This window comes from Caretta caretta, chromosome 14 (genome assembly GCF_965140235.1).
Source record: "Caretta caretta isolate rCarCar2 chromosome 14, rCarCar1.hap1, whole genome shotgun sequence".
NCBI classification, from domain to species: Eukaryota; Metazoa; Chordata; order Testudines; family Cheloniidae; genus Caretta; species Caretta caretta.
In genome coordinates, this window is record NC_134219.1 from 14,550,864 (window position 1) to 14,576,484 (window position 25,621).

At 46.2% G+C, this 25,621-nt stretch overlaps 1 protein-coding gene across 2 annotated transcripts in view; it reads right to left on the reverse strand.

Moving 5' to 3' along the window:
* Window positions 1-25,621, reverse strand: part of FADS6 (fatty acid desaturase 6) — a 48,354-nt gene that overhangs the window by 11,332 nt on the left and 11,401 nt on the right. Inside the window, exons 1-2 of one of the 2 annotated variants that reach the window (XM_075119261.1) lie at window positions 2,312-2,438; window positions 1,521-2,077 (exon numbers count right to left, since the gene is read on the reverse strand). In XM_075119261.1, coding sequence (XP_074975362.1) covers window positions 1,521-2,073 — 553 coding nt within the window. In that variant the 5' untranslated portion in view covers window positions 2,074-2,077; window positions 2,312-2,438. Of the gene's footprint in view, window positions 1-1,520; window positions 2,078-2,311; window positions 2,439-25,621 lie in introns of those variants that run through there. The other variant, XM_048818153.2, reaches the window with a different exon arrangement.

Genomic DNA, 25,621 nt, shown 5'->3' on the forward strand with positions numbered 1-25,621 from the left:
TAGAAATCAATGAGAGTTTACCTAAATAAGGGTGGCAAGCCCTCCATTACAGGGCCAAATACTTACCCTGTTTTTACCGGTTCCTCAGGCAAAATACCCGCTGAGCTAAATCCTGAAGGGTGCCGAGTATACATAATTAAAACTCCCAATGCCATCAAGGGGTGTTACAGGTGCTCAGCCCCTCCCAGAATTTGGCCAAAGGGGAATTTTGCCTGAGTAAGGACTTCCAGATGTACAGTAGTACAATACAACGAGACAGATACAATGAGAGCAGCAGCTTCAGCACCCTACCAGTCCCTCAACTCTGAGCTGAAGTGAGTGGGTTAGAGGTGTAACGTTATTGACTTCAAGGGGATACATTTGGCTTATGCTCTTTAGATGCAGAGTTAAGCGCAGGCTGCTGTCTTCGTAATTCCATCCCGATGCAACACTTCCAGGAGAGGACACCTCACTAGCTTCCAAACTGATTTAGGGGCCTGTGGAAGGAGTGCGAACACTGTCTGTAGGGTGTAGAAACTCTCCAATATAACTGGGACAAACCTGGAAATACCTGTCCCAGGATGAATGGAGAACCACCAGCCACAGGACAGTGTGACACCTATGCTTGCAACTGGTTGCTTCTCGTACCCTTTATTCATAGCAGAAATTAATGCTCACTGGCTGCCAGATGACAAACGAGGGACTGTATTGGCAAGTCTTGCACATCCTGAGAGAAGCCACAAGACCAGCTCAGCCTGTTGTTAAAAGTACATCTCTCCTACATCACACTCATCATCAGAACCAAAAGAAGTCACTCATATCAATACAATAACAAAGCTTCCATGGCAGGGCTGAGCTCCTTGGACAGACAGCTGGGACAGACAGAGCTAGTATTGAATGGCAGCCCAGCAGTGCTGAACAAGGAAGGTTTCCCCAAATGCACATCTTTGCTTCACAGAGTTAAACCAGAGGCGACAGAGGCACTGAAAAGGCTGCTGCCTCGGCATCCCACTTACCTGAAGCTCACCTGTACACTTAATTCGCATCCACAGGAATAATTACAAGCTGCATCAACTCCTTAAGCCTGAGCACAGGTACTGAAACGATGCTGAACACAGTTCAGCTCTACTGTGTTCAGGTTCTAATGCTGCACCCATCACCACAGTATCTGAGGCCCCTTTTGCCTGGCACTACACTTGCAGTTAACTGCATTCAGCACTGGTTCAGCTGTGCCCACTGCTGACCCCAATTGTCACCAACAGCTAATTGTGTTCATATAACGCAGATCTCGGACACCATCCCCTTGGCAGTTCCCATGGGGCAGTATGGGAAGTAGGGCTCTGGGACACGGGAGCAGGACTTGGAGGTTCCTTTCACCCTGTTAGCTGCAACATCTAAGTGGTTAATAACCAGCTGAGCTATCAAGCCTACTAACACAAAGGGAATACAATTCCCTGTTAATGTGTAATGAGAAAGCAATAAGGAGACACAGGGGCCCTTCCCTTCCTTCCCTTAGTTGACACAAACCTTCCCCCTTTTACCTGCAGGAAGGATGAGGAAATTCAGGGCAATGATACAGTCATCTATGCCATGTCTCTCCCACCAGCTGCTTCTCTTCACCACCTGCTGCACCAGCTCAGAGAGCTCCCCCATCAGGGCTTCCTCACGTCTCCCCTCCTCAGGTGGCTCCACTTCCTCCTTGGCACCTCTTTGAAAGACCCTTGGCATCTCTTCTCCTCTGGAGGTGTTTCCATCTCCATCCAGGACTGGATGATTTAAGGTGGGCCCTGGATCCTGTCCTTTCGGAGTCACCTCCTGCTCGGGGGGACCCACTCTGCTGATGCCAGTCTGCATCTGTTGTGTTGGATCTGCAGTCTCTTGACTTGGTGTGTCCCCTTGCCCCAGTTTCTCACCTTTCTCCTGGGCATTTCTTCCTTCTCCTGGGGGTTCTGGCTGTTCCACTCCGTGGTTTAGGGAAGAACCTTTTTGCAGTAGCTCTATCCTGGCTGCTCCTGCCTCACTTGGCGGTTTTCCCTTCTGTCTCTCTTGGTACAGGTCCTGATTCTCCATCAGCATCTCCTGCCATGGCTCCATCCCCCTGCAGAGCACAAGACACCGCAGAGTGATCCAACGTCCCAGTACCTCTGCAGGATCAGATAACAAATGAGCCTGTCCCGGGAAGGGCAGAGGCAGCAGAGAAATGCAGCTGGCCTTGGCAGAAGTGCCAGAGTGTGCAATCTGAAATGCTTGCAGACTGCTAAACTCAAATTGCTTAGTGCTAGTAATGTGAAGCTGGCTTTAGTCCCATCCCTAGACTCTGCCCCTTTCTCACCGTCCTCTGATTCTTCCACGCCCTTTCTGACTCTCTCCCCCTCATGGTGCTGCTGTGTCTGTTGCCCTTGGCTCTCTCTGTCATGAAGAATAGCTTGTACAGGCAGGCAGGCAGGCACTCTGCTGCTCTCACCAGAGCCAAAGGACGTGGGAAGGGCAGCAATATTAAAAAAACAACAACATTACTGCTCCTATAGAGGAGCACACAGCTGTGCTGGAGGCAAGAAGAGGGAGAACAAAGAGAGCAGAGAGAGACACAGAACAGCTGGAGGAAACCTTGTATGCATGCCAAGCATCCTAGTTAGGAGGAACAGTTCCTATCCTAGAGCAAGATACCCATCATATTCCCACTGTCTCTCCCTAAAGCTTCTTTAGCCCGAGGGATTTTAAAGGAGTTAAAAGGTGTGCTCCTATTTTTCTCTCCAAATCTTGCTACATATAGGTACCACATACAAGCAGGATTAGGAGGGAAAACAAGGGGTAGGGAGGGGAAAGAGTTAGCAGCAGCATTATCCCATTTCTATAAGGAGCCATCAGCATAATATCTGGGAGTTTGTAGCACATGGAATGTCCATGGGAAGGAGGGAGAGGGGGAGGCAGGGAGACAAGAGGTAGGAAAAAGAGAATGTAATAAGAGATGGCTAGAAAGACAGGCAGTAGAAATGGTAAAGGTGGAGAAATCCACTGGTGGAAACTACTGAGAGAAACACCAGCAGTTTGTATATAGGCCAGAGGATATTGTTTCATTTACTCCCAAGAGAAGAGGAGCAAGAGCAAGCACAGAGGGTATTGGGTGGATCTGTTGTTTCAGTCTCAACAGCCTTTAATGAGCCGATTAAGAGAAGTCAGGGGTGAGGGACAGAATCAGGGTTACAAAGAGACACAGCCAGATGGGTGCAGAGGGGTTACAGTACCAGAGATCAGGCGCCAGGGAACATGTGCACATTCTCTTGCTCTCTCTTTCTAGTTTGCTCTCTCCTCTCCTGTAAGTTGAGAGATTGAGGCTGTGGGGTTTTGCATGGCTACAAACTATAGCAGGGGTCTCCTGTAAAAGACTTGTTCTTTGGGGATACTATTCTCCCTTCTTGCTGGGGACTTCATCCAGTCCATTTGGGACCCATAAGGAACATCTCCTTTGCGGTCCGTAACAGCAGCACCTGCACATGTTGCACCATTAATTAAGCTAGACCCCCCCCAGACAAAGAGGAGAGAGATCACAGGAACCCCCTAGGAGGGTGAAGAGACCTTGGATTTCACAGTGGGTTGAAACAACTGATTGGCGGGGCACAGAATGTTCCCAGTAAACACATGCCTAAGGTTCTATCTTACAGCCCTTCTCCAAAGCCAATGCACTGGCACAACATCATGACTGTGGAGTAGGTGCCACCCCCTAAAGGGTTAATCAGCTCTCAGAACTTGCTACATAAGAGTCTCCTGCCCCCAGGCCACTGCTCAGCCAACAAGCATTATTTGGATATAGTGATGCCTGTATAATTAATACCCTCGTGGGGGTGGATTTCTGGAAAAACCAGTCTCCACTTTGAGAATGCTCTAGGTTCCTCGCCTGTTCCTGCCATTGAACTGAGTTTCTAAACAAAACATCTATTTATCTCTCTAATGTCTTGTCCACGTTGGGGATTTGGCCCAGTGGCAGTCATCAGCGGCTGGCTACTGATGTAGCTCCTCCAGCACATATTTTTGGTGTAGAAAAGGGAGGTTGCTATGAGCCATGACTTGCACCTGTGCAGTTTACCCCGTTTCAAGCAGGGGTAAACTTCACTGATGCAAACTGTGACTTACATTGGCTTTGCCTGCTTACACTAGGGGTTTGCACTAGTGCAGCTACACGGATGGCTAAAACCCCTAGTGCAGACAAAGCCCAATTCACCTCCAGACTTTTATTATTGCTTCAACCACAACAGTGTAGCACAGCCGTATCCTTAGCTATGGCTCTTCTTTTTGCATACTACATTTTTAATATTATTATTTGTATAACCACAGTGCCTAGGGGCCTCAGACATGGACCAGGACCTGTGCGCTGGGCACTGTACAAACACATAAAAGAACTCTGCTTGACTGCCTGCTAGCTAAGGAGCAGACTGTAGAAGGAGACAGATCAAGAAACACATTCCACTTTCTGTTTCATGGAGACTTTATGTTTGTTCCTTCTTAGTGTGTTGTTTTCTTCAATCTAAAATAAAAGACACTTAGACTGAAAGGTACAGCTGGTAAAAAGAAACCTGGTTCATAAGTATCTGTATGTGTAAAAATATAGAGTTTAGTTCACTCTGATTCACAGGTTCACAGTGGTAGTTATTCACTGTGCATGGAAAGAACAGCAGCACAAAGGACAGGGTTGATAGTATTTTAAAGAAGAGAGGAAGAAAAAGAGAAGAAAAAAGTAAAGAAACAGGCCTCTTTCAGCAGAGTCTGACTTGTGCTCTGAAGAAGTTACACCAGCTGTAGCCCCTGTAAGGAGCATTGAGCTTTGCTAAGCAAATGATTTATAGCCAAGAGGGAAAAAGTACTATGTTTATATCAGAAGTTGGCTCAAAGTCATTTCCTCTCCCGAAGGACCTCATGGCAACACAATATTAGGTGACACTGAATGTAACGAGTTCATTAAATGATTAGATTTTTATTCCCATAGCAAACATGTCTTGGCTGAAAGATCATTTCCTAAACCATAAATGACACTGAAACAGCATCTGAAGTTACAGCAAATTTAAAATACTCTAACTCTACATTGTATGACTCTGGAGATACATTTGAACAGCTGAGAGATCATTTTGAACATGGACTCATTAGCAACATCCCGTGAAGCAAATTACTAAATGCAGCATGTGGAGTTGACATATCTTACGCAAGGACATTGGGTGAAATTCAGCCAAGTACGGAAAAGCTGCACACGACCTTCTAAACGCCGTATGTCCCCATTAAGAGCTTAAGTGGTGTGTTGGTCTTGTCTAGATTCTCTACATTTAGTCAAATTCCACCCATTATGATTATTTTAGAAAGTACTGCACTCAGCATGGAAAGGAACAAACGTCCACAGCCATTCAGGCTGTCCTCATTGGCTTACATTTGCAGATTCCATCTACAAAGTCATCCCACACAAAGCCCCAGAAAAATCACCCACTGAAAACAGTATATAAAGCAGATCACTTTTTTCCTGCACCATCATCAAAGAGACAGAGAGATTTAAGACATTTCAGTGCTGGTCCACTTTCACAGCTAGGACATATGGAGAGAGCACGTGAGAAAATGACAGTGGGGAAGCTAGCAGTGTCTTCATCAACACTAGGTTTTCAAATGCAGCACCAGACAAAGGAATATAATAACCAATACGCCCTTGAGGCATCAGTTTGCGGTGCAGTGATTTTGGGGATATTTTTTGGAGACGGACAGTGGGAGAACAGCAGTGGTGAGCAGAGTAACTGTGACAGTAAATTTAACTGTTGGTCCCGGTTGAAAAGGTCCTGCTCATCCGAACAGCTGTAGGACTGAGGTGCTAAATTCTGACTGATCAAGAGTTATCTGGGTCAGGTGATCCAGTGTAGGAATTATGTATTAAACATAGCTCCGAGTTCAAATCAAGATGGGCATGTTACAAAAGGGACTGAGACTAAACTGTAGATGTAGACTGAGGAAACGATTCTAAAACTTTGGAAAGTTAGACCAGTGCCTGACACACTGTGGGATGCTGTGAATCAATGACTCAAAGAGCTCAAACATTAATTGTTAATCCCTGTTCATCCTAATGAGTGGATCACACCTATTCGATGCGTTTCCAAAGCAGAGGGCTGAGTGTAAATATGCAGCTGTTATCAAATGGCAGTGGATCACTACTGATACATAGATCTTCACCCTATTCCTGTAGCTCAGGACTTGTTTTTAGATGTTAGCAGGAGATAAGGTGAGTGAGGTAATATCTTTTATTGGACCAACTTCTGTTGGTAAGAGAGACACGCTTTTGAGCTTGAGAAAGAGCTCTGGCCAAGTGCAAAAGCGTGTCTCTCTCACCAACAGAAGTTGGTCCAATAAAAGATACTACCACACCCATCTTGTCTCTCAAATATCCAGGGACCAACACGGCTACAACACTGCATATAGCATATAGGGAAAGAAATTTGCCAAGATTAAGATTAGACTCATGTTTACCAGCAGGTGGCACTGGATAGTGAAACTAAGCTAGTACTTTGTCATTAACACAATAAAAGGGTTATTCCAATATAAGAAGAAAAAGAGTACTTGTGGCACCTTAGAGACTAACAAGGTCTCTAAGGTGCCACAAGTACTCCTTTTCTTTTTGCGAATACAGACTAACACGGCTGCTACTCTAAATCCAATATAACAGGTTACCCTATTGTATATCTAGGTGCACCAGTGTTTTTTTCAGCACTTCATAGACCAGATATTGCCAGGGCTAACAAGCGCCATGTATAATCTGGACAATGTCCTGCTTACTTGCTAACTGACCATTTATTATTTACATTACAGGAGTGCTGAAAGACCTCAATCAATATATGGGTCCCACTGGGCTAGATGCTAGGGAAGTTCGGTGCTCAATTATTTTTGAGGATCTAGGTCTAAGTGGCTGCTCAGTCAAACAGAAAATCTGTGGTAGAAATGGAGGAATCAACCCAAATTTCCTGGGTCACAGTCCAGTGCCTTTAACCACAAGACAATCCTTTCCCTTTAATATAAACTCTTTCCTTGGACCATGATTGGGCTTCTGGCCACTCCTCCAATAAAAATACATAAATGTATAAATAAATTCAGAGATTCCAGGATCAGAAGGGACCACTGTGATCATCTAGTCTGCCCTCCTGTATAACACAGGCCATAGAACTTCCACAGAATAATTCCTAGAGCAGAGCGTTTAGAGAAACATCTGATCTTCACTTTAAAATTGCCAATGATAGAGAATCTATCATAACCCTTGGTAATTTATCGCAATGCTTAGTTACACTCTATGTTAAAAACGTATACCTTATTTCCAGTCTATCTTCAATTTTCAGCCATTGGACCTCTCTCTGCTAGACTGAAGAGCCCATTATAAATATTTGTTCCACACGTAGGTACTTAGAGATTGTAATCAAGTCACCCCTTAACCATCTATTTGTTAAACTAAATAGACTGAGCTCCTTGAGTCTATCACTATAAGGCATCTTTTCTAATCTTTTAATCAGTCTTGTGGTTTTTCTGAAACATCTCCAATTTGTCAACATCCTTCTAGAATTGTGGACACCACAACAGAACACAGTATTCCAGCAGCGGTTGGACCAGTGCCAAATACAGAGATTAAAATAACCACTCTACCCTTACATAAGATACCATTGTTTATACCGCCAACGATTGCATTAGCCCTTTTACAGTGTTGCCCTCGGAGCTTATGTTCAGCTGATTATCCACCACGACCCCCACATCTTTTTCAGAGTCACTATTTCCCAGGATAGAGTCCTTCATTGTTTAAGTATGGCCTATATTCTTTGCTCTTAGATATATATATTTGCAATATTAAAATGCATATGGTTTACTTGTGCCCAGTGTACCAACTGATCCAGATCGTTCTGAATCAGTGAACAGTTCTCTTCATTATTTACCACTCCCCCAATTTTTGTGCCATCTGCAAACTTTTATTAGTGGTGATTTTAGGTTTCCTTCCAGGTCATTAAAAAAAAATCAAACACCATGGAGCCAAGAACTGATCCCTGCAGTCCCCACTAGAAACACACCCTTTGGATGATGATTCTCCATTTACAATTATATATTGAGACCTACCAGCTAGCTAGCTTTTAATCCATTTAATGTGCACCATATTAATTTTATATTTTTTTAATCAAAATGTCATGCAGTACCAAGTCAAATGCCTTACAAAAGTCCAAGTATATTACATCAATACTATTACCTTTATCAACCAACTTTGTAATCTCATCAGAAAAAAGATATCAAGTTAGCTTGACAGGAGCTATTTTGCATAAACCCATTTTGATTGGCATTAATTATATTACCCTCCTTTAATTCTTTATTATTTGACTCCCATTATCAGCCATTCTTGCCCAGGATGGATAGCAGACTGACAGGCCTATAATTACCCAGGTCATCGCATTTACCCTTTTTAAATATTGGCACAACATTAGCTTCCTTCCAGTCTTCTGGAACTTCCCCATTGTTCCAAGACTTATTGAAAATGGTCCAGCATGCTCCTCAGCCAGATGTTTTAAAACTCTTGGATGCAAGTTCTCCAGACCTACTGATTTTAAAAAATTAGTAGCTGCTGTTTAACATCCTGCTGACATACTAGTGGAATAGAAAGAGTGTTGTGATAGGATTACATCATCTGTTTTTCTCCAAATACAGAACAAAAATATTTATTGAACACTCCTGCCTTATTATTGATAATTCTACCATTTCCACCTAGTAATGAACCAATAAAATTGTTAGGATTCTTTTTGTTCCTAATATACTTTAGGACCTCCTCCTTATTGTCCTTAACTCTGCTGGCCATAGATTTCTCCTTCTGTCCCTTTGCTTCCCTTATCAATTTTGTACTGTTCCTATCTTCTGATTTATATTCATTATCATCAACTTTCCCTTTCTTCCATTTGTTATATATATATATATATATATATACAGTTTTTATACCTGCCTTCACTTCCCCTCTAAACCAGGACTTTTTTTACACCAATGCAGCTTTCTTGCTTGATTGTGGCTTTTGGGGCATCTAATAAAGTGTTTTTAAATCACTCCCAATTATCATTCATATTTGTATAATTACATTATTCCTCTCAGCTGATTTGGCTCATAATTGTTTTCAGCTTTGAGAAACTGGACTTTTTAAATCATCAAGTATATACATCACAGGTCTGGACTCTATTTTGTTTGCATATCATAAATGTGATTAAATCCTGATTACTTGTACCTAAGTTACCATTTATTGTTAGGTCTGTGATCCATTCCTCTTTATCTGTCAAGTCTAATACTGAAAGTCTAACACAGAATTCTCCTGGATTGGATGCCACACTGAGAGTTAGGTAGTTGTCATCTATAATATTTAGAAATTCCAAGGATGTCTTGGTAATGGCATCATGAGCCCTCCAGCACATATCATTCAAATTGAAGTTTCCCATGATGACACAGCTTTTTCCCCCTGTACATTTTTTTTCTTTATGTCCGTTGGTTCCTTGATTAATTTTATTCTCAACATCTCCATTTTGTGTTGAGTGCTCAGATCTTCCCTCTCTTTGCCCTCCCCTTTTGTTATTAGTTTAACAACCTCCCGATTATTCTAGCCAGCCTGTCCCCATGAAGACTGGTGTCTCTTGTACTGAGATGGAAGCCATTCAAACTATACAGCCCCCTTCACCCATAGAAGGTGGACCAATGTTCCGCAAAACCAAGACCCTTCACCCCATACCACTTACCTAGCTAGCAGTTCACTTCCATCTGTTTTCCATAAAATAAATATGTAAATAATTATAATAGCATCACCAGTGAAAGTCCACTGACTTCAATGAAGTTGCACCAATGTAACCGGGAACAGAATCTGGCTCCAAATCTTCAGAAACAAAAATATTGTGTTACCTTGATTCTAATCAGCCAAGAAGAGCTGATCTGATGTTGTAATGCTTGTAACTCACCCTCCTTGCTGGTGCCTGTGTGGGTGAAGTGCAATGGGATCCGGACAGGCAAGCTTTAAGAATCTTCCAGTTCTCCTGTCTGCTTGTATCAATGACTTCTGCTTCATTATAACTCAGCATTTGTCTTTCTAATTCATTCCCCCAGACTCTGTTTTAAGCCCAACAGTCATATTTGGGATAGGATGTTGTGTCGCCACACTGATTTACTATTGAAGCTATTTTATGGCTTTTAATGGCCCCTTTCTGTTCCCATTGAAGTCGGTGTCATTTTTGCCACTGCCCAAAGTACATTTTAAGTATATGCAGGCCTTGAATGCTGACTATTTCAATGTGAATGATTAAGATGTACAAAAAACAAAGAGCAAAGATGGTTTTGTGGTTAAGGCACTTGATTGGAACTCAGGCGCTCTGTCATAAACTTCCTGTGTGACCTGTCAAAGTCATGTGATTTCCCTGTGCCTCAGTTCCCCATCCATGACAGTGAGATAATGATACTTCCTTTTTCTGTCTTTTGCAGTGTTGTAGCGGTTCTGGTCCCAGGATATGAGAAAGACAAAGGAGGTGAGTAATATCTTTTAGTGGACCAACTTCTGTTGATGTAAAGTACAAGCTTTCAGACTACACAGAGCTCTTCCCTGGGTCTGGGGAAGGAAATCACAGTGTCTGAGCCAACTTGTATTTAGCTCTGATTTCCTCCCCCAGGCCCAAAAAAGAGCTCTGTGTAGTTTGAAAGCTTGTACTTTACACCAACAGAAGTAGGTCCAACAAAAGATATTACCTTACCTACCTTATCGGTCTGTCTTGTCTTTTTAAATTATAAACTCTCCAGAGCAGTGACTGTCTTATTATTGCATCTATACAGCATCTGGCACGAAGGGCCCCAGTCTCAGTTGAAAACTCTGGTCACTACTGTAACATAAATGACAACTTGAGCCTATCCTATTCAAAGACTCTCTATCAATTTGAAAATCATATTTCCATACATTTCCTTACAATGTTACTTATTACACCTTATATCATTAAAACTAAAAGAAGTATTCTTAAATCTAATTTACTTTTCACTATGTATGCTATTTGTTTACTTTGGATAAAACTCACTTCTATGCTGAGGGTCAGCACAAGGCCTATGCACCACATGAGTCCTACTTAAGATTAGGGTTTACTTACTCATCTTTTACAAGGGGATAAACCTCACCCCTTCTGCATTACATTCAGCTTGGACAGTAAAACAAGCCCAGTCAGTTTCATTTTTGTTTATAATCAATTTCACTTTAAAGCACAATGTGGCAAGATTTTTATTTCTATAATGAAAATGTTTAAACCCAATAGTTCCAACCTGAATCACCTGTGTCACCTATTGCCTTATACAGCCAGCACATAAGCAGCTGAACATCATGGGACAACTTCTGACCCCCTTTACGTCCGTGCAACCCCACTGACTTCAATGATGTTGTACAGGCACAACTATAAGTAGGATTTGTACCCATATGTAAAACAAGCTACAATTTTGAAAGGAAAACAGCAAAGGCTCACAAATCCTTAAAATACGTGGCAGCTTGCAGGGGTCAAATATAATCCGCAGTGGCACAGCACAGTCCTTCCAATAGCAGGCTCCTCTTTCCACAAATCCTGCTGCCTGGCTTTCCCATCCATCCTTAGTAAACAGCTTCCTCTGCTGCTGTTCAGAGAAAGCTGTCCTCAATACAGCACCACCTCACTCCCTGCTGATTAAACAATCCATCCACATTTCCAATTAACTTGATCAAGGGTAGGGGGAATGGTGAATGTATTCCACACTCAATAGTCACTACAGGCCAAATCCTGCCCTCCTTGACACCCCTGCAGCCCTACCAGCTCCAAAGGAGATGGGTGTAACTGAGATCAGTATCTGGCCCTACACTTCCTCCCTGCCGTTGCTGCTTCCTCCCTTTTCACTCTGTTTCCATGTCTATTGAGATCTAGTTTGTTTCCAAACCAGGTTGTCACCATTCCGTCCTTAAAGCTCAAATCAAGCTCATGTATAAACAGGCGCAACTCCCATGGGAATCTCTCAGTCCAATACAGCAGGGCCATAAGTAGGAACATAACAGTAGAATATTCCTGCTGCACCACCCCTTCCAAAGGGGATGGAAGAGGGTGCATAGCAGATAAAGCAACTAACAGCAGAATGTTCATTAAAGCAGGCTTCATGGGCCAAATCCATCCTTGATGTAACTCCATTGACATCCAAGGAGTTAAACCAACAGCAAATTTGTCCCACAAATTTCAGTGGAGTTGCACCCATTACACCAGGGATAAATGTGACCGGAGAAAGTGCCTTGATTGTATTACATCCTTTGGTTAGTTTCTTTCCTGGTGTACATTCCCTATTTCCCCTGCCCCTGTTATCTAATGCAGTTTCTCAACGACAGGTCCGTAGAAAGGCACTGGTCCCTGAGATCTACCTGACAGTTTAGGAAGGCAGCAAGCCTGTCCCTGGTCTCAAAAAGTTTGAGAAAACACTGAAATTCTAATGGACTCTGCTTTACCACTTACAAGTAGTTAAACCCATTTCCTCACCAATTTGCATCACTGTTTACAATGAGTAAGTTGAACCAGCTTGCAACGGCCAGCACCATTTATGTCACTGGTGATTATGGCCCTACATTTCTTAAACTGGAAGAGGCTATTTTGATTCATTTTTATAACGAGGCGCTACAAACAGGGACCCGGCCCAATCTGAAGTGAGGCCAGGTCCCAAGCACACGGCAATGGCTGCAGCTCTATGTCTCAGTGCCGTGCGCTGTCATCACTGGGACTAGGCCAACGTACAGCAGCTGAAGATCTGGCCCTGTCGGTCCTTTGAAGGGTGTATTCAGCTGGCGATGTGGAAAACGCAAATTTTCTATGAAAGCAGTGGCCTGGTTCCCCATCACCCTGCGCCTTGGCCCGTCAGCCACGCCGGCAGACAGCGGGGGCAAAACGCCACCAGATCCGCGCCAAGTTCTGCGCAGCGAGAAACCAGCGCCGAGGCCCCGAGCAGTGGGCCCGGGTGTGGGAGAAGCCAGAGCCTCTTCCCTGCAGTCTCAAGGAGAAGCAGCGAGCCCAGGAGGGGGAGGGGGGCCTGTCACAAGGGAAGGGAGCCAAGGCGAGGGGGGCCAGAGGAGAGTGGGGGGCAGCAGGAGCCTGGCATGGACTGAGGGGGTTCTGGGGCAGGGAGAGCTGGGCGGGGCGCCTGGCACAGCCTGAGGGGGTAGCTGGGGGGCTGGAGGGACGGGGGTGCTGGGAGGTCTGTGGGGGGCAGGGGGACTGCTGGGGAGCTGCTAGGGGCCTGGGAGGGGGGCAGGGGAGGCTGCAGGGCCTGGGGCAGCCTCCCCCCAATGCTTCCCCTCTCTCCATATGCCTGCCCTCTACCGTCCCTTCCCAGCCCCCATCCTAGCCTCTCCCCCGCAAAACCCGCCCAGCCCAACCCTACCAGCACTGCCTCCTCCTGTGTGCGGGGGCGGGGGGCTCCAGGTTGCCATGGCACCAGCAGAGGGCGCACACAGAGAGAGAGAGAGAGAGAGAGGGGGGCCAATACCTAAGAGGTCATTTGGCCTGAGGCCAGGCGTCACAGTGCCCCCCGTGGCCAGATGGAGGAACTGCATCTCCTGTGCACACCAGGCTGGATGCCTGATGGTCCCGCTGGACTAAAGATATAAGGGGGGGGGGCGGTGACATAAGACCTCATACTGTGCTTGATTCAAACCCAGGCTGGCGATAGCCACCCTGCCAAGCCTTTATCCTTAGGGCTTGTCTATCCACAAAGGTTGCACTGCTTTAAGTATACTGGAATAGTTATAGCCGTGCAACCACCTTATTGTGGCCACGGTTGTACCGGCAGAGCGAAGGGTACGTCTACACTACAAGCGCAACAGCGGCATAGCTGCAACGCTGCAGCTACACCACTGTAGTGGAGACATTTACAACAATGATGAAAGGGGGCTTTCTGTCACCGTAGTAAATCCATCTCCTCAAGAGGTGGTAGCTAGGTCAATGGAAAAAAAATTTTCTCAGCCCCGAGCAGAGTAGCTAGCTTGACCTACGTTTTAGGTATAGGCCAGGCCTTAGTCCCATAAGGAAAGAAGAATAAGCTAAATCCACGTATGACAGATTTTTACCACTGCAACACCAATAGAACTGTGTCCACATGAGGGGTCGTACCTAAATAACTAATTCGGTTTAAAAAAATCACTCTCCTCATCAAAATAGTTATACTGGTACTTTGTCCTGACCATGCCTTGGAAACTTACACTGTTGTGGCTATAAAATGGATACTTAGCTGCCTAAGACACACGGCTAGATCTGATTTGAGTTATACGCAGGGTAATTCCAATGAAGTTATTCCTGATTGGCACTGGTGTAACTGAGATAAGAACCTGGTCAAAAGGTATCACGTTTGTAAAAGCAGGCTGCTCAAGGCCAAAGTGGGCTGAGTCCTCAAGGGACTGCAAAACTGAGAACTCTGGAGGTAGGTGACTGCAGGGCCGGCTCTATCGTTTTTGCCGCCCCAAGCACGGAAAAAACCTGTCGCCGCTGAATTGCCGCCGCAGACGGCAGGGGAGAGAGAAGCTGCTGCCGAATTGCTGCCCCAACACTGGTGCCCGGAGCCGTGATGCAACTGAATCTGGTGTGGAGCTGCCCAGCTAACTGTGGGAGCATTGCAACGGCTACCCATTACGTCAAGATATTTTCCTGTCTGTTGCTTGGACACAATGATACCAGAATGGTGGCAAAATGCTCTTGTGTAAGGCAGGGGAATGTACCATGGGAACAGGGCGTAGGGATAGATCAAGCTAGAAATAAAGCTCCTGGGTAGATTACGCTGGTTGATCCTCTGACTTTTCTTAAGCCTTGTTTTGGGCAATGCTACCATTTACCAATTGGGAAGTGGCCATGCAAACTCTGTTGCATCACCCTGCTGGCTCCAGTCCCAAAATCAGTTTCCCAGCTGCTAGTGCAGTCGCTCAGCCCTCACCAATCAGAGAGATGATCACCCTGGATCACAGCTTTGCCCAGCATTACTGATGCTGTTAAAATGAACTTTACAAACAACTGGACATGGGTTTTTTTATTTTTGGCCCTACACGTGTTTGGGTTATTAATTTAATGCTGGGTTAATTACCACCACCCCAGGGAGGGAGGGATTAAACGCTGTTGTTTGTCCATTTACGGGACAAGGTAATAACTGCCTGCTGTCCATAATGATCTGATGAGAGAGGACTGCATATCAGTAGTGCTGATGAGCAGCTGTGGGAGCAGCAACATGAGCCTGCACAATCCACGTGCCAGTCTGGAAGCTGGATGAGGATCTGACTGCTCATCTCTGGCCCGTCATTTGGTATCTGCAGCGAAGAGCATGGTAAATCTCTTCAGCTGCCACACCCCACCTTGCTCTCTGGATCATACTGTGAGTAGAATATAGCCTTGTGCATTTCCTTGTAGCTGTCAGCCACTCTGCTCACAAGGATAATGACACGATCCAAATGGGCCAGTGCCACTAAGCACAGTGGGAATCCACCTATAGGCAGGGGATGTTTAAGCAAAGATTTGTGTATCACTTACCCTCTGTGCTCCCTGCTCCTTGCCCTTAGACCCATTTTAGTATAAAACAATAATGCTCTGTACTTCTGAAGCAACTTTCACTCAAGGATCTCAAAGTGCTGGACAACTCCTGTAGGGAGGGACAGATAGGGGTTACTTTGGCCACTGCTTAATGGCAGCCTCATCTGGGGAGGTACATGGCAGCTGTTTAACATCTCAACAGTGATGCCATACAACAGTTTATGACAGGAAGTGGAGAAAAATATTCCTCTCATAGCCAATGTAGCTGCAAGGGGAAGTTTGGCTCAGACACTGGGCTTAACAGCCCAGCTCTCATCAGAAGTGCCATGAGATTGCTAATGAGGACTGGTTTTATTGCTTCGTGATTAGGGGCCATGTAACAATGCAAAGAGAAGAGTGCCACCTACTGGTAATCATCAGCACTGCTTCCTGACACACCGTCAAGGTGCTCCTTCCAAATAGTGCCTGGACCCAACCCTGCTTACTGTTGCCTATTGGAATCACAGCACGAGGAGCGATAGCTGTACAGTTAACACGGCACTGAACGCATTTGGCAATTCTTCACTGCAAGATCTTCTCTAGGTAGATCAACCGGTTCAGCAAGCTCTTTGGAAAAGTGTTTATAATCCCTGCTGAACGGAATGGTGGAATTCCCCTAACTTGTGAAGTCGTAATCATATCAGGTCTGGTATCTCTATCACCCAGAGCATTTTTAACTGGATTTTTATAATGTCAGGACAGCAGGTTGCCTTTGCTCTTCTGTGCTGTCCTTGCTTCCTCCTCTCACGTCATCCCTTCACTCTTATAAACCTTCATATTGTCTCATTCCTTGCCACCTTCACAGCCTTAGGGAGACCTCTCTTAACCCAGCTCCACCTTCATTCCCATCATCTCCTCCTCCCACGCCACCTTCCCCCTGCCCAACACAATCTGACCCTGCTGACTTTGTATTACCCTCTCGCACCCGTTCTCCCTCCAGATTCCCTGCTCCATCCCTGAAAGCCTCCCACAGATCCATGACCTCTTTATCTCCTGCTATTCTCCTTCCCCTCACATGACCCTGGTACTCTCCATCTGACTCAGTATCTGTCCCTGCCCTTTCCTTTGGTGGCTCTTCATCTCAAACTGCCCTGGCCAATGCCACTGTGTCCCTCCTCTCACCCCCCTGCCACTCCCAACCCTTCTCTTCGTGCTCCTCCATTGGACATCCCACCATGCAGCTCTTCCCCCTCCTCTCCCTCGAGCATGTATCATCTTCCTCTCCACCTAACTCTTCTTCCTCTGTTTTTCTGCCATCTTTGCTGCCTGATTGACTCACTTTCTTCCTCTCCCCTCAGTTCCCCATCCTCATCTGTGAAGTGTCATTTTCCACATAGATGACCTTCCTGATCCCACTGCTTCTCCATTTCTTGTGCTAAAGTCCTCATCTCTCTCTGCAGCCTTGATCCGACTCCTCGACTCAGTCTCAAGCACTCCCATGACTCTGTCCAGCCTCTCCCTGAACTCCCTGTTCAGATCCAGAGTTTGAATTCAGCCCATCTTTGCCAACCACAATCTTGGGATCCAGAACTGAACCGCCTCAGAGTTTGAGGGTTATTCATATCCTGGGGTTTATGGTTCAGGCCTATATAGAATTGAAACACCTCTCTCTTCGGAAAATAAAACTGCATAACAAAAACTCGAGTCCTTTGCTTGTGCTAATTCATTTATATCATGCAGCTGAAAGAAGTAGAAGGATAAGTTAATAGGAGCATCAGTTACCTTACTCAGAGTGTTCCCCACTGACCTCCAAAAGTTCTTGAGAAGAAAGCAAGGCAACTCATCATACATATCATCTGATACACACTGTCTGGGTGATTCTTCAGTATGAGAGGTGGCTATTCGCACGGGAGTATGATAGCTACGATGTAACAATTCATGATGCATAGCATGGTGGTGTACAAGTAAATAAATAATTTCAGGGTGGTGACATAAATCTTATCCTTAATTATCAGTAGAATTTGGGTCTACGAGATCGATGGCCTATGCTCTACCATCTTGGCCATCCTTCTTGCTTGATTTATTAGCAGTGAACTGAATATCACTGAGAGCATTTTTTCCACTCGCATACTGAGAGGATGTTTCCACAGGGATACTACGAGGCAACGATTCTCCAGGGTTGGCATCTAGTGTTTTATCTGCTGGGCCCTCAAAAATATTGATCAATATCTATATTGAAATTTGACATCTCAAAAGAGCTGGGTCTACTTTGTTTGGCATTGTACAGTGATTCTCAAAACTCATTCATCATGTGGAACATGTCTTACCAGACAGATCTTTCCACAGGCTGCTTCCCACCTCATTTACAATCACATGGATCACCCTCCCTCCTATCTGAGATCCCCTAATATCCATGGGGCAACTACGGTTATTAATGGGAAAGTACAACTAGAAAAGAACTTAATGCGCTTCTTCTAATGCAGTGGTTCCCAAACTTGTTCCGCCACTTGTGCAGGGAAAGCCCCTGGCGGGCCAGGCCGGGCTGTTTACCTGCCGCGTCCGCAGGTTCAGCCGATTGCGGCTCCCAGTGACCACGGTTCGCTGCTCCAGGCCAATGGGAGCTGCTGGAAGTGGCGGCCAGTATGTCCCTCGGCCCACGCCGCTTCCAGCAGCTCCCATTGGCCTGGAGCAACGAACCACGGCCACCGGAAGCCGTGATTGGCCGAACCTGCGGATGCAGCAGGCCAGGGGCTTTCCCTGAACAAGCGGCGGAACAAGGTTGGGAACCACTGTTCTAATGCAATGCAGCAGCTGGAATCAAGGCTAGGCCTGTACCATGTGCCCAGCCAGCTGTCCAGACCAGAGTTTGGAAACCACTGCCCTAGGTTGTACACCGATACACAGCTGGCATTTAAGACCGCATGGACCACACACGCACATACCCATCATCATCAGGAATCACATCTGGGACTTTGATCACCAAAGTCACATGCCTGGAACTAAAAAACTCCTTTGGCTGTGAGAAAGCAGTAGACTATTATGGCCCATAAAACCAGCCACTAGAGGGAGACACAGTCACAGGCACTAAGCCAGTTTATTACACTATTCTACCATTATTTCTAAAAGCTTTGGGAGATTTGAAGGAGCTGGGAGGTTTAAAGCAAAACTTTCAGGGTTCTGGTTTTAGGGGCAAACAGTAAAGGGATATAGGAAATTCTTGACACATGCCATGTGTTAAAGGGAAAGGATTAACAGTATCTGGTTTTCACTGAGATCATCCTGTTAGGTGAGGGCAGCAGAGGATAAATCTGTCCCCAAAGCCAAGCTCTCAGGGTAGGGAGGCTCATTTTACAGAGCCAGACAGGGTCTCTCAGGCTAAAGTGAGACAGTTCCATAGAACTGGGAAGATTCACCATAATCGAATGCTAGTGATTTCTGTGCACTTGAGATAGTAACGTTCAGGGAATATTTCCTCTGACTCCCCAGAAGCTGCAGCAGCAGAGCACCACTGGGGAGCACTCATAGCACCAACAAAGAGCTCCCCAAAGCAGGGGCACAAAAATAAATAAGACGAGAGATTGGTGGCAGACGGGATAGCGTGCAGTAAAATAGACGTGACAGATTGGATGACTGCCCCCTGCTGTGCAGGGATGTCACCTGGAGACCACTTCCCATCATGCAACGTTTTGTATAGGAAGCTGTTATACCTGGACTCCAGGTACTGCACTGGCTTCCAGTTTGCATCAAGGTGCTGGTTCTGATTCATAAAGGCCAGACTGGTTTGTTCCGTACAGACAGACTTTCTATTCCTCTTTAACCCCTGCAGGTGCAATCAGACAGGACCCAGGAATCTGAGGGAAGAATTTGCCCTCCTAAAAAGCGGTTTCACATTCTTCCACTCCAAGGCAAGGAGCCAAAAGCTGCCATAGATACGTTTGACTGGAGGCAGAGCGATGGCAGTGGAGAGTCCTTGACTCTGGAACTTACTCCCCTTGGGTATGATGGAACCCAGCCCAGGCTGCTGACAGGGCATATGCAAGTCCTGTCTATTTCCTGGGGGTTGAAAGCTGGGTCTTCCAAAGGGATGGGTTGTGTGGGGATGAGTAGGTTGAAGGAGGAAGGTTGGTGGATTTGGAAGGATGATGAATTGCCCATCGGGTCAAGTGACACCAGGTATGTGTATTTTTATGCCGCACTGCACATGTGCATGGATAGGAACAGTTTATAAGTTTAAATACATGAAAGTCTGGGTCTATAGGAATTCTCCTTGTTTGCATTCACGAGACCAGCATAGGCTATTAAGGGGCTATTGAAGGTGGTGGCAAAACTCCCATCGGTGCTGGGTGTCACAGCACAAAACCAGGTTGTATCTGGCTGACAATCCTTAAAATGTGTTTTTCTAAGGAGGTGTGGCAGAGACTCGTGGGTGTTGAAAGTCAAAATGATCTTGCCCCATATCTAGTGCCCTTGCTTGAATATTACACACCCCGCACTCTTCCAAGTCCCGCTGACTCTGGCAAGTTAATTTAAGGAGCCAGCTGACTCAGTAGGATTTGCTTCCACTGACCTAGTGGAACGAAAATGGGTTGGACCTTACTTAAGCCCAGGACGTGCGCAATGTCCTCTTACTCCCACCTTCATGCCTTGGAAGGGAAGAGTGTTCAGTGGTCCAAAATCTCCCTCACTTATATCAGCCAAACTCTGTTGAAATCAATGGGGTTGCACCAGAAGAGGATTTGTCCCAGTGGATGGAATTTGTATTTAGTCCCACTGGCAGAGCACAATGCTGGCAGCGTCCTGCTGAGATTGTAAGCTCTCCGGGGCAGGGACCGCCTACCGCAATGGGGCTCAGGCCTCTGGCCACTACTGTGACACAAATAATAAGTTCTCAGATTGTGTGCCAGTTGCCTTACCGCTGTGCCATGTTTGCTGTCTATTCCAACACTGGCCCCATCAGCCACAGGGCTGGACCTGACCATCCAAGTTCAGTTTATTACATCAGGCAGAGAAAGAAGGGGATGATGGAGGAGACTGGTATCAGGGCTGAGCAGGAGAATAGTTTAGACAAGTTTAGGCAGATCAGAAAGCAAAGCAAAGGCCAGGACAAGCAGCTCTACACCACACTGACTAGTCCCATCACTGAATATAAGGGTCTCATTTTGGTGTGCTCCATTATCCATGCAGATAAGCTAATTCTGAGTTTGATTTGCCTAATTATGGGCCCTGTCCTTAGTCGTAGGTAATAGCTGGTGAACTCGATTCACCCCGATAGTGCAGGGAGGTGCCATAAGTACCTTCCTGTGCCAGTGGGGGTCTGTGCCCCAGAGGGCATTCACCCCAGCGTAGGGCAGTGGCATTGTGCTGCAGTAGGTTCCACCAGGGAAGGGCAGCTTGAAAATGGGGATCATTATACCCAGCCGCCTTTGGGAAGCGCTGGGAGGTCTCCAGATTAAGAGGGCTACCTAAGGACCCAGTATTACTGCTACGCTCTGTATTGCGACCTAAACTTCATAGGAGCCCAGCAGGTGGAGACTGCTGAGGAGATGCATTGATTCTGCTTATCCTTGAATCCTGCCATGAACACCACCCCCTCCCCAATCAGGGCCTCTACAAGCTCCCAGCAGGGGATCTTTCTATAGAACAACATAGACCTAATAAAGATTGTGTTGCTGACCTGTAGCTGGGGTTTCTTTTATGTGAGAGTCTGTTTCAGTCCAAGCTTAACAGTCCAGCCCCCTGGAGCCTGGCCCTAGAACATATGACTCCCCTGGCTTGAAATGCCACTGCAGGTTGGAGCCAGTGCAGAGAGGAGGTTGGCAGGAAAACCTGTATCATTGCCACAAGCCTTCCTCATTTTCCTGTTGATGAGGGATTTTTTTCTGTATCCCTCTCTGAAGATCCGGTGGGCACAAAAATAAATGAAGCAAGCAACTCTCATCCAAGTGTGGAATTTGCACCAAAATCCTGATCTTAATTTTTCAGACTCAGGCTCCAGGCAACTATAATGTGACAAGCTGCCATGTGGCCAAGAGACACTTTTGGAGCACTAGCCAGTACCCCGGTCTTTCAACAATAAGGATTCAAATATCACCAGTGACGTGTGTGATCTATAATGATCATCAGCCTCTCTGGGACAGCTTCTGGTCTCGCTCCTGTGAGTGTTAAGTCACTCACTTGCAAAGCATTACTCCAGATTTACAGGTGTCACAGAGATCAGAACATGCCCCCAATGGGTTTGTGCCATGCTGCGTCTTTTAAGCTCTTTGGGGCAATGGTTTTGTTCTTCCCTTGCCACCACTTTCTCTGTTGTAAAGCGCCAGACATGCGTAGAGCACTACACAGATACTGGGCCAAATCCTGAGGCCTGACTGTTTTTACTTGGGCAAACTCCCACTGCATCGAAATCAATGTGAGTTGCAACTGCTTGTAGCAGGGCTGGCTGTGGCCTCAGGAATGCTGGGGATGCTGTGATGTAAGCTTTAGTTCACATCCTTCTCTTAGTGGCTTTTCCTGCTAGACTCCACCCCCTCACCATGGAAGCAACACTCACGGAATGACAATGTGCTGAAAATTACACTACTCTGCAGCTTACACCCAATGTGGAATTTATATCACCGTTTACATCACATCTGTATTTGTCCCTGGGACACTGGGGCAGATTCTAATCTAGTTTCATTGGTGCAAATCTGGAGCAACTCCACTGACTTCTGAGAAATGGACACCGGTGTAACTAGAGCTGGCTGAACTGTTCACAGCAAACAGCTTGTTAGAGAGAGATCGTCCTTGTTTGGGGTGTGGATGTCACCTGGGGACCCTCAAACTGTTTGATCAAGGTGATTAGGCTTTTCCCCTCTGCTCTGGTACTGACCGTGCCTTATAGCAGTGGTTCTCAACCAGGGGTCCAGGGCCCCCTGGGGGGGCCAGAAGCAGGTTTCAAGAGGGCCGCCCAGCAGGGCCAGCATTTGACCTACTGGGGCCCAGGGTAGAAAGCCGAAGCCCCGCCGCATGGGGCTGAAGGCCAGGGCCCTGAACCCTGCCACCCAGGGCTGAAGCCTGAGCAGTGTAGCTTCGTGGGGACCCCTGTGGCATGGGGCCCTAAGCAATTGCCCTGCTTGCCTAACGCTGACTCTGGCTTTTATATGCAGAAAACCAGTTGCTGGGGCACAGGTGGGCTGCGGAGTTTTTATAGCCTGTTGGGGGGGGCCTCAGAAAGAAAAAGTTTGAGAACCTCTGCTTTATAAGACAGATTTCCTCCCACATGCCTTTGGCCAAGCACCCTGAGTAGGGTTAGGCTCCAGTTTCCTTTTATGACCAGTCATTGATTTCCCTCTTCCAAGATACCTCTACAAGAATATTCCTTAACACCACAAGGATCTTAAATAAACAGGGCCAAATGCTCCGTGTAAATCATCATTGCTCCATTGACCCCCATTCCATTGACACCAGTGGAACTAACACCAGCTTCCATGAGCTGAGGGTCTGGCCCATGAGGTTTATTAGGAAAAAGCAGCAAGTTTCACCTTAAAAGAAAAGTAACATAATAGACCAAACCTACTGAGGTCGGAGACTCCCTCGCCTTGCCCAGGAAAAGTCGACCCCAAACCCTTGAATTGCTAGAGCTCGGAGTCTGTCCCATTGGCCGTGCAAGTCTTCAGAGTCCCAGCCCTCACTGCCAAAATAGCCTCCTCGCTCAGGGTAGGTCTACACTTCAGGCTGGGGGTGTGGTTCCTAGCTCAGGAGATGTGCTGGCAGTAGTTCTCATTGGTCCCCTAGGCACGTATAGGGGACGGGGTGGCTACCCCATCCCACCACTCGCACTGCTGTGGCTACATGCTATTTTTAGTGCACTGATTTGAGGAGAGCTAGCCTGAGTAGGTCTCTAGCTGGGAATCACAAACCTCCCGCTCAAAGCATAGACATACCCTTAGTCCTGCTTGTCACCCATGGTCTATGAACCCTTCCAAGTCAGTAGGTGTGAGAGTGTATTAGCATATTCTCCTCTGAGACCTGCTTGCCTCAGCCTAGGGAACATCCTGACATAATAGTTATTGCATGTTCTTCTATCGACTTGTTTCCATGAATAAACATGGTGTCATCCACCCCTTGTTCCATCCCAGGTTAATTTCAAAAGTCTCTCTTGAGGTGTCGACTAATAATGGACTTCCTCTCTCTGCTTAGAAGCTCCGAGTAAAGGTAATTACTAATTTGTGTGCACCTGTTCTTGGCCCAGCAAAAACTAATGGCCTCTCCCCCCACCTCTTTCCCAGGCATCCCTGCCTGTATTAGCTGAAATCCTTCTGGATGTTAATTAGGCTTCAACTGCCTTGGTGGAGATGTTACCTGGTGTTGAGTGTTCAAGGAGAAGAAGGAAAAAAGCCAAGACAATGCAACATTCAGATTTTATTCCTTCCTCCACATACACTGTACACTCTTAGCAAGCACTTGTGGAAGTAGAGGTTGCTATGTTCCTAGATATTTCCCTAAACATAAGCATACCACCATGCTAGAAAGCTTCCCAATGGAGGCTATCCCTTTCATCAAATCTGAGATAGAAAATTAAACATGACTATCATAGTCTACTGCTGTATTTACCATGTTATTACATTCCCTTAAAATCTCTCTCTTATCACCTGTAATGCCCCCCTGTTGGGAAACTATCTATTGAAGCACAGCTTAGCTGTCTGTGGGTTAAAGAAATCATCCTTGAATCTCTTTTGCCTACTCACAAATAATCAGCTAGTAATTTCAGGTGACAGGGTAGAGGCACCTCGGTAGACAATATCTAGGCCACCACAGAAGATAATCCTCAGTCATACTTCAGCTTTTAGGAATGTCTTTGTTTATTCAAAATGATTCACCAAATGCTTTGTGCAAACAGTTTTCAGCCTGCAGCTCCAGTCTCCAAGGGGGCTGCCGTGGTTATGTGGCACTAGGCCGAGGACTTGGGAGACCTAAGCTACATTTTTCCAGCACAGGCTTCCAGGGTGAACTTGACCAGGTCACGCTTTCTGTTCCTCAGCTCCCCCATCTGTAAAATGGAGTTAATAGCCCAGCCCAGCCTGACATCACAGGGTGCTGTGAGGACAAATCCTGTTCTGTTGGGAGGTGCTAGTAACTGCTTGGGTCACAAACCTCTTTGAGATTGTGTGTGAACGCACCCTGCAATTAACATAACTGTCTGGATGAATTAATCAGAAGTTCCCCCACCACCAGCTAAGACAAATGCGGGTTGTGTGAACCCACACAGGAGCCTGGACTGCATTGGGTAGACTCGCGGTTTGGCGGGGAATTTTGTGTGAGAGTGAGACCACAGAGAAACTGAGAACAGACAGCACAGAAAGCGAGAGGCAGAGGTAAAAAGCAAGAAAGCCAAGCAATAGCCTGGGAGCACAGAGCGACCCTGGGAAAAGCAAGAGAGAGACCTCATGGGGCTGTCTGTTAAACCTTTCTTCTTTGTTCCTCCTGCATTCAGGGCAGCAGGACTTGTACATTCCTTGTAGATAAACAAGACTGCACCAAAGAAAATACCAGACTCCATCCATTTCAACTCCCACCTAGAACATCTCCAGGGCCCTGAACTTTGACTAGCCGCTCGGGTCGAAAACGGGCAACAGTGTGTTAAAGATTGTGAGCTGCTCAGGAATGGGGACCGTAGAAGTGCCATGGATGGAATCTGGACTATTCGCTCAGGCGAAACGCTCTCTTTCTGCAAACAATCTTGCAAACACAGACTTGCTTGTCTGAAAGTTCACAGACAGCAAATACACAGGGTGGTGAGGACCAAAGCAAATTAGTGGTTTTCCTTTTGCGAGTAAATGTTTGTGCATCTCTTTCGCCACTGTTTGCCCAGTTCTAAAAGTCCCAGCTAAGCCTGGCCCAGCCGGTAGCTGCTGTTTTTATTTGTTGAGTCTCTTTATAGCTGCGTCATATGTGTAAGGTTTCATTGAAAGAACAAATAAAAGCCCACAAACAAAAGAGAGAGAAGGTGAGTGAGGTCATATTTTATTGGACCAACTTCTGTTGGCGGGACAGAGAAGCTTTCGCGCTTACACAGAGCTCTTCTGCAGGTCTCGCTCACCACCACAAGTTGGTCCAATAAAAGATGT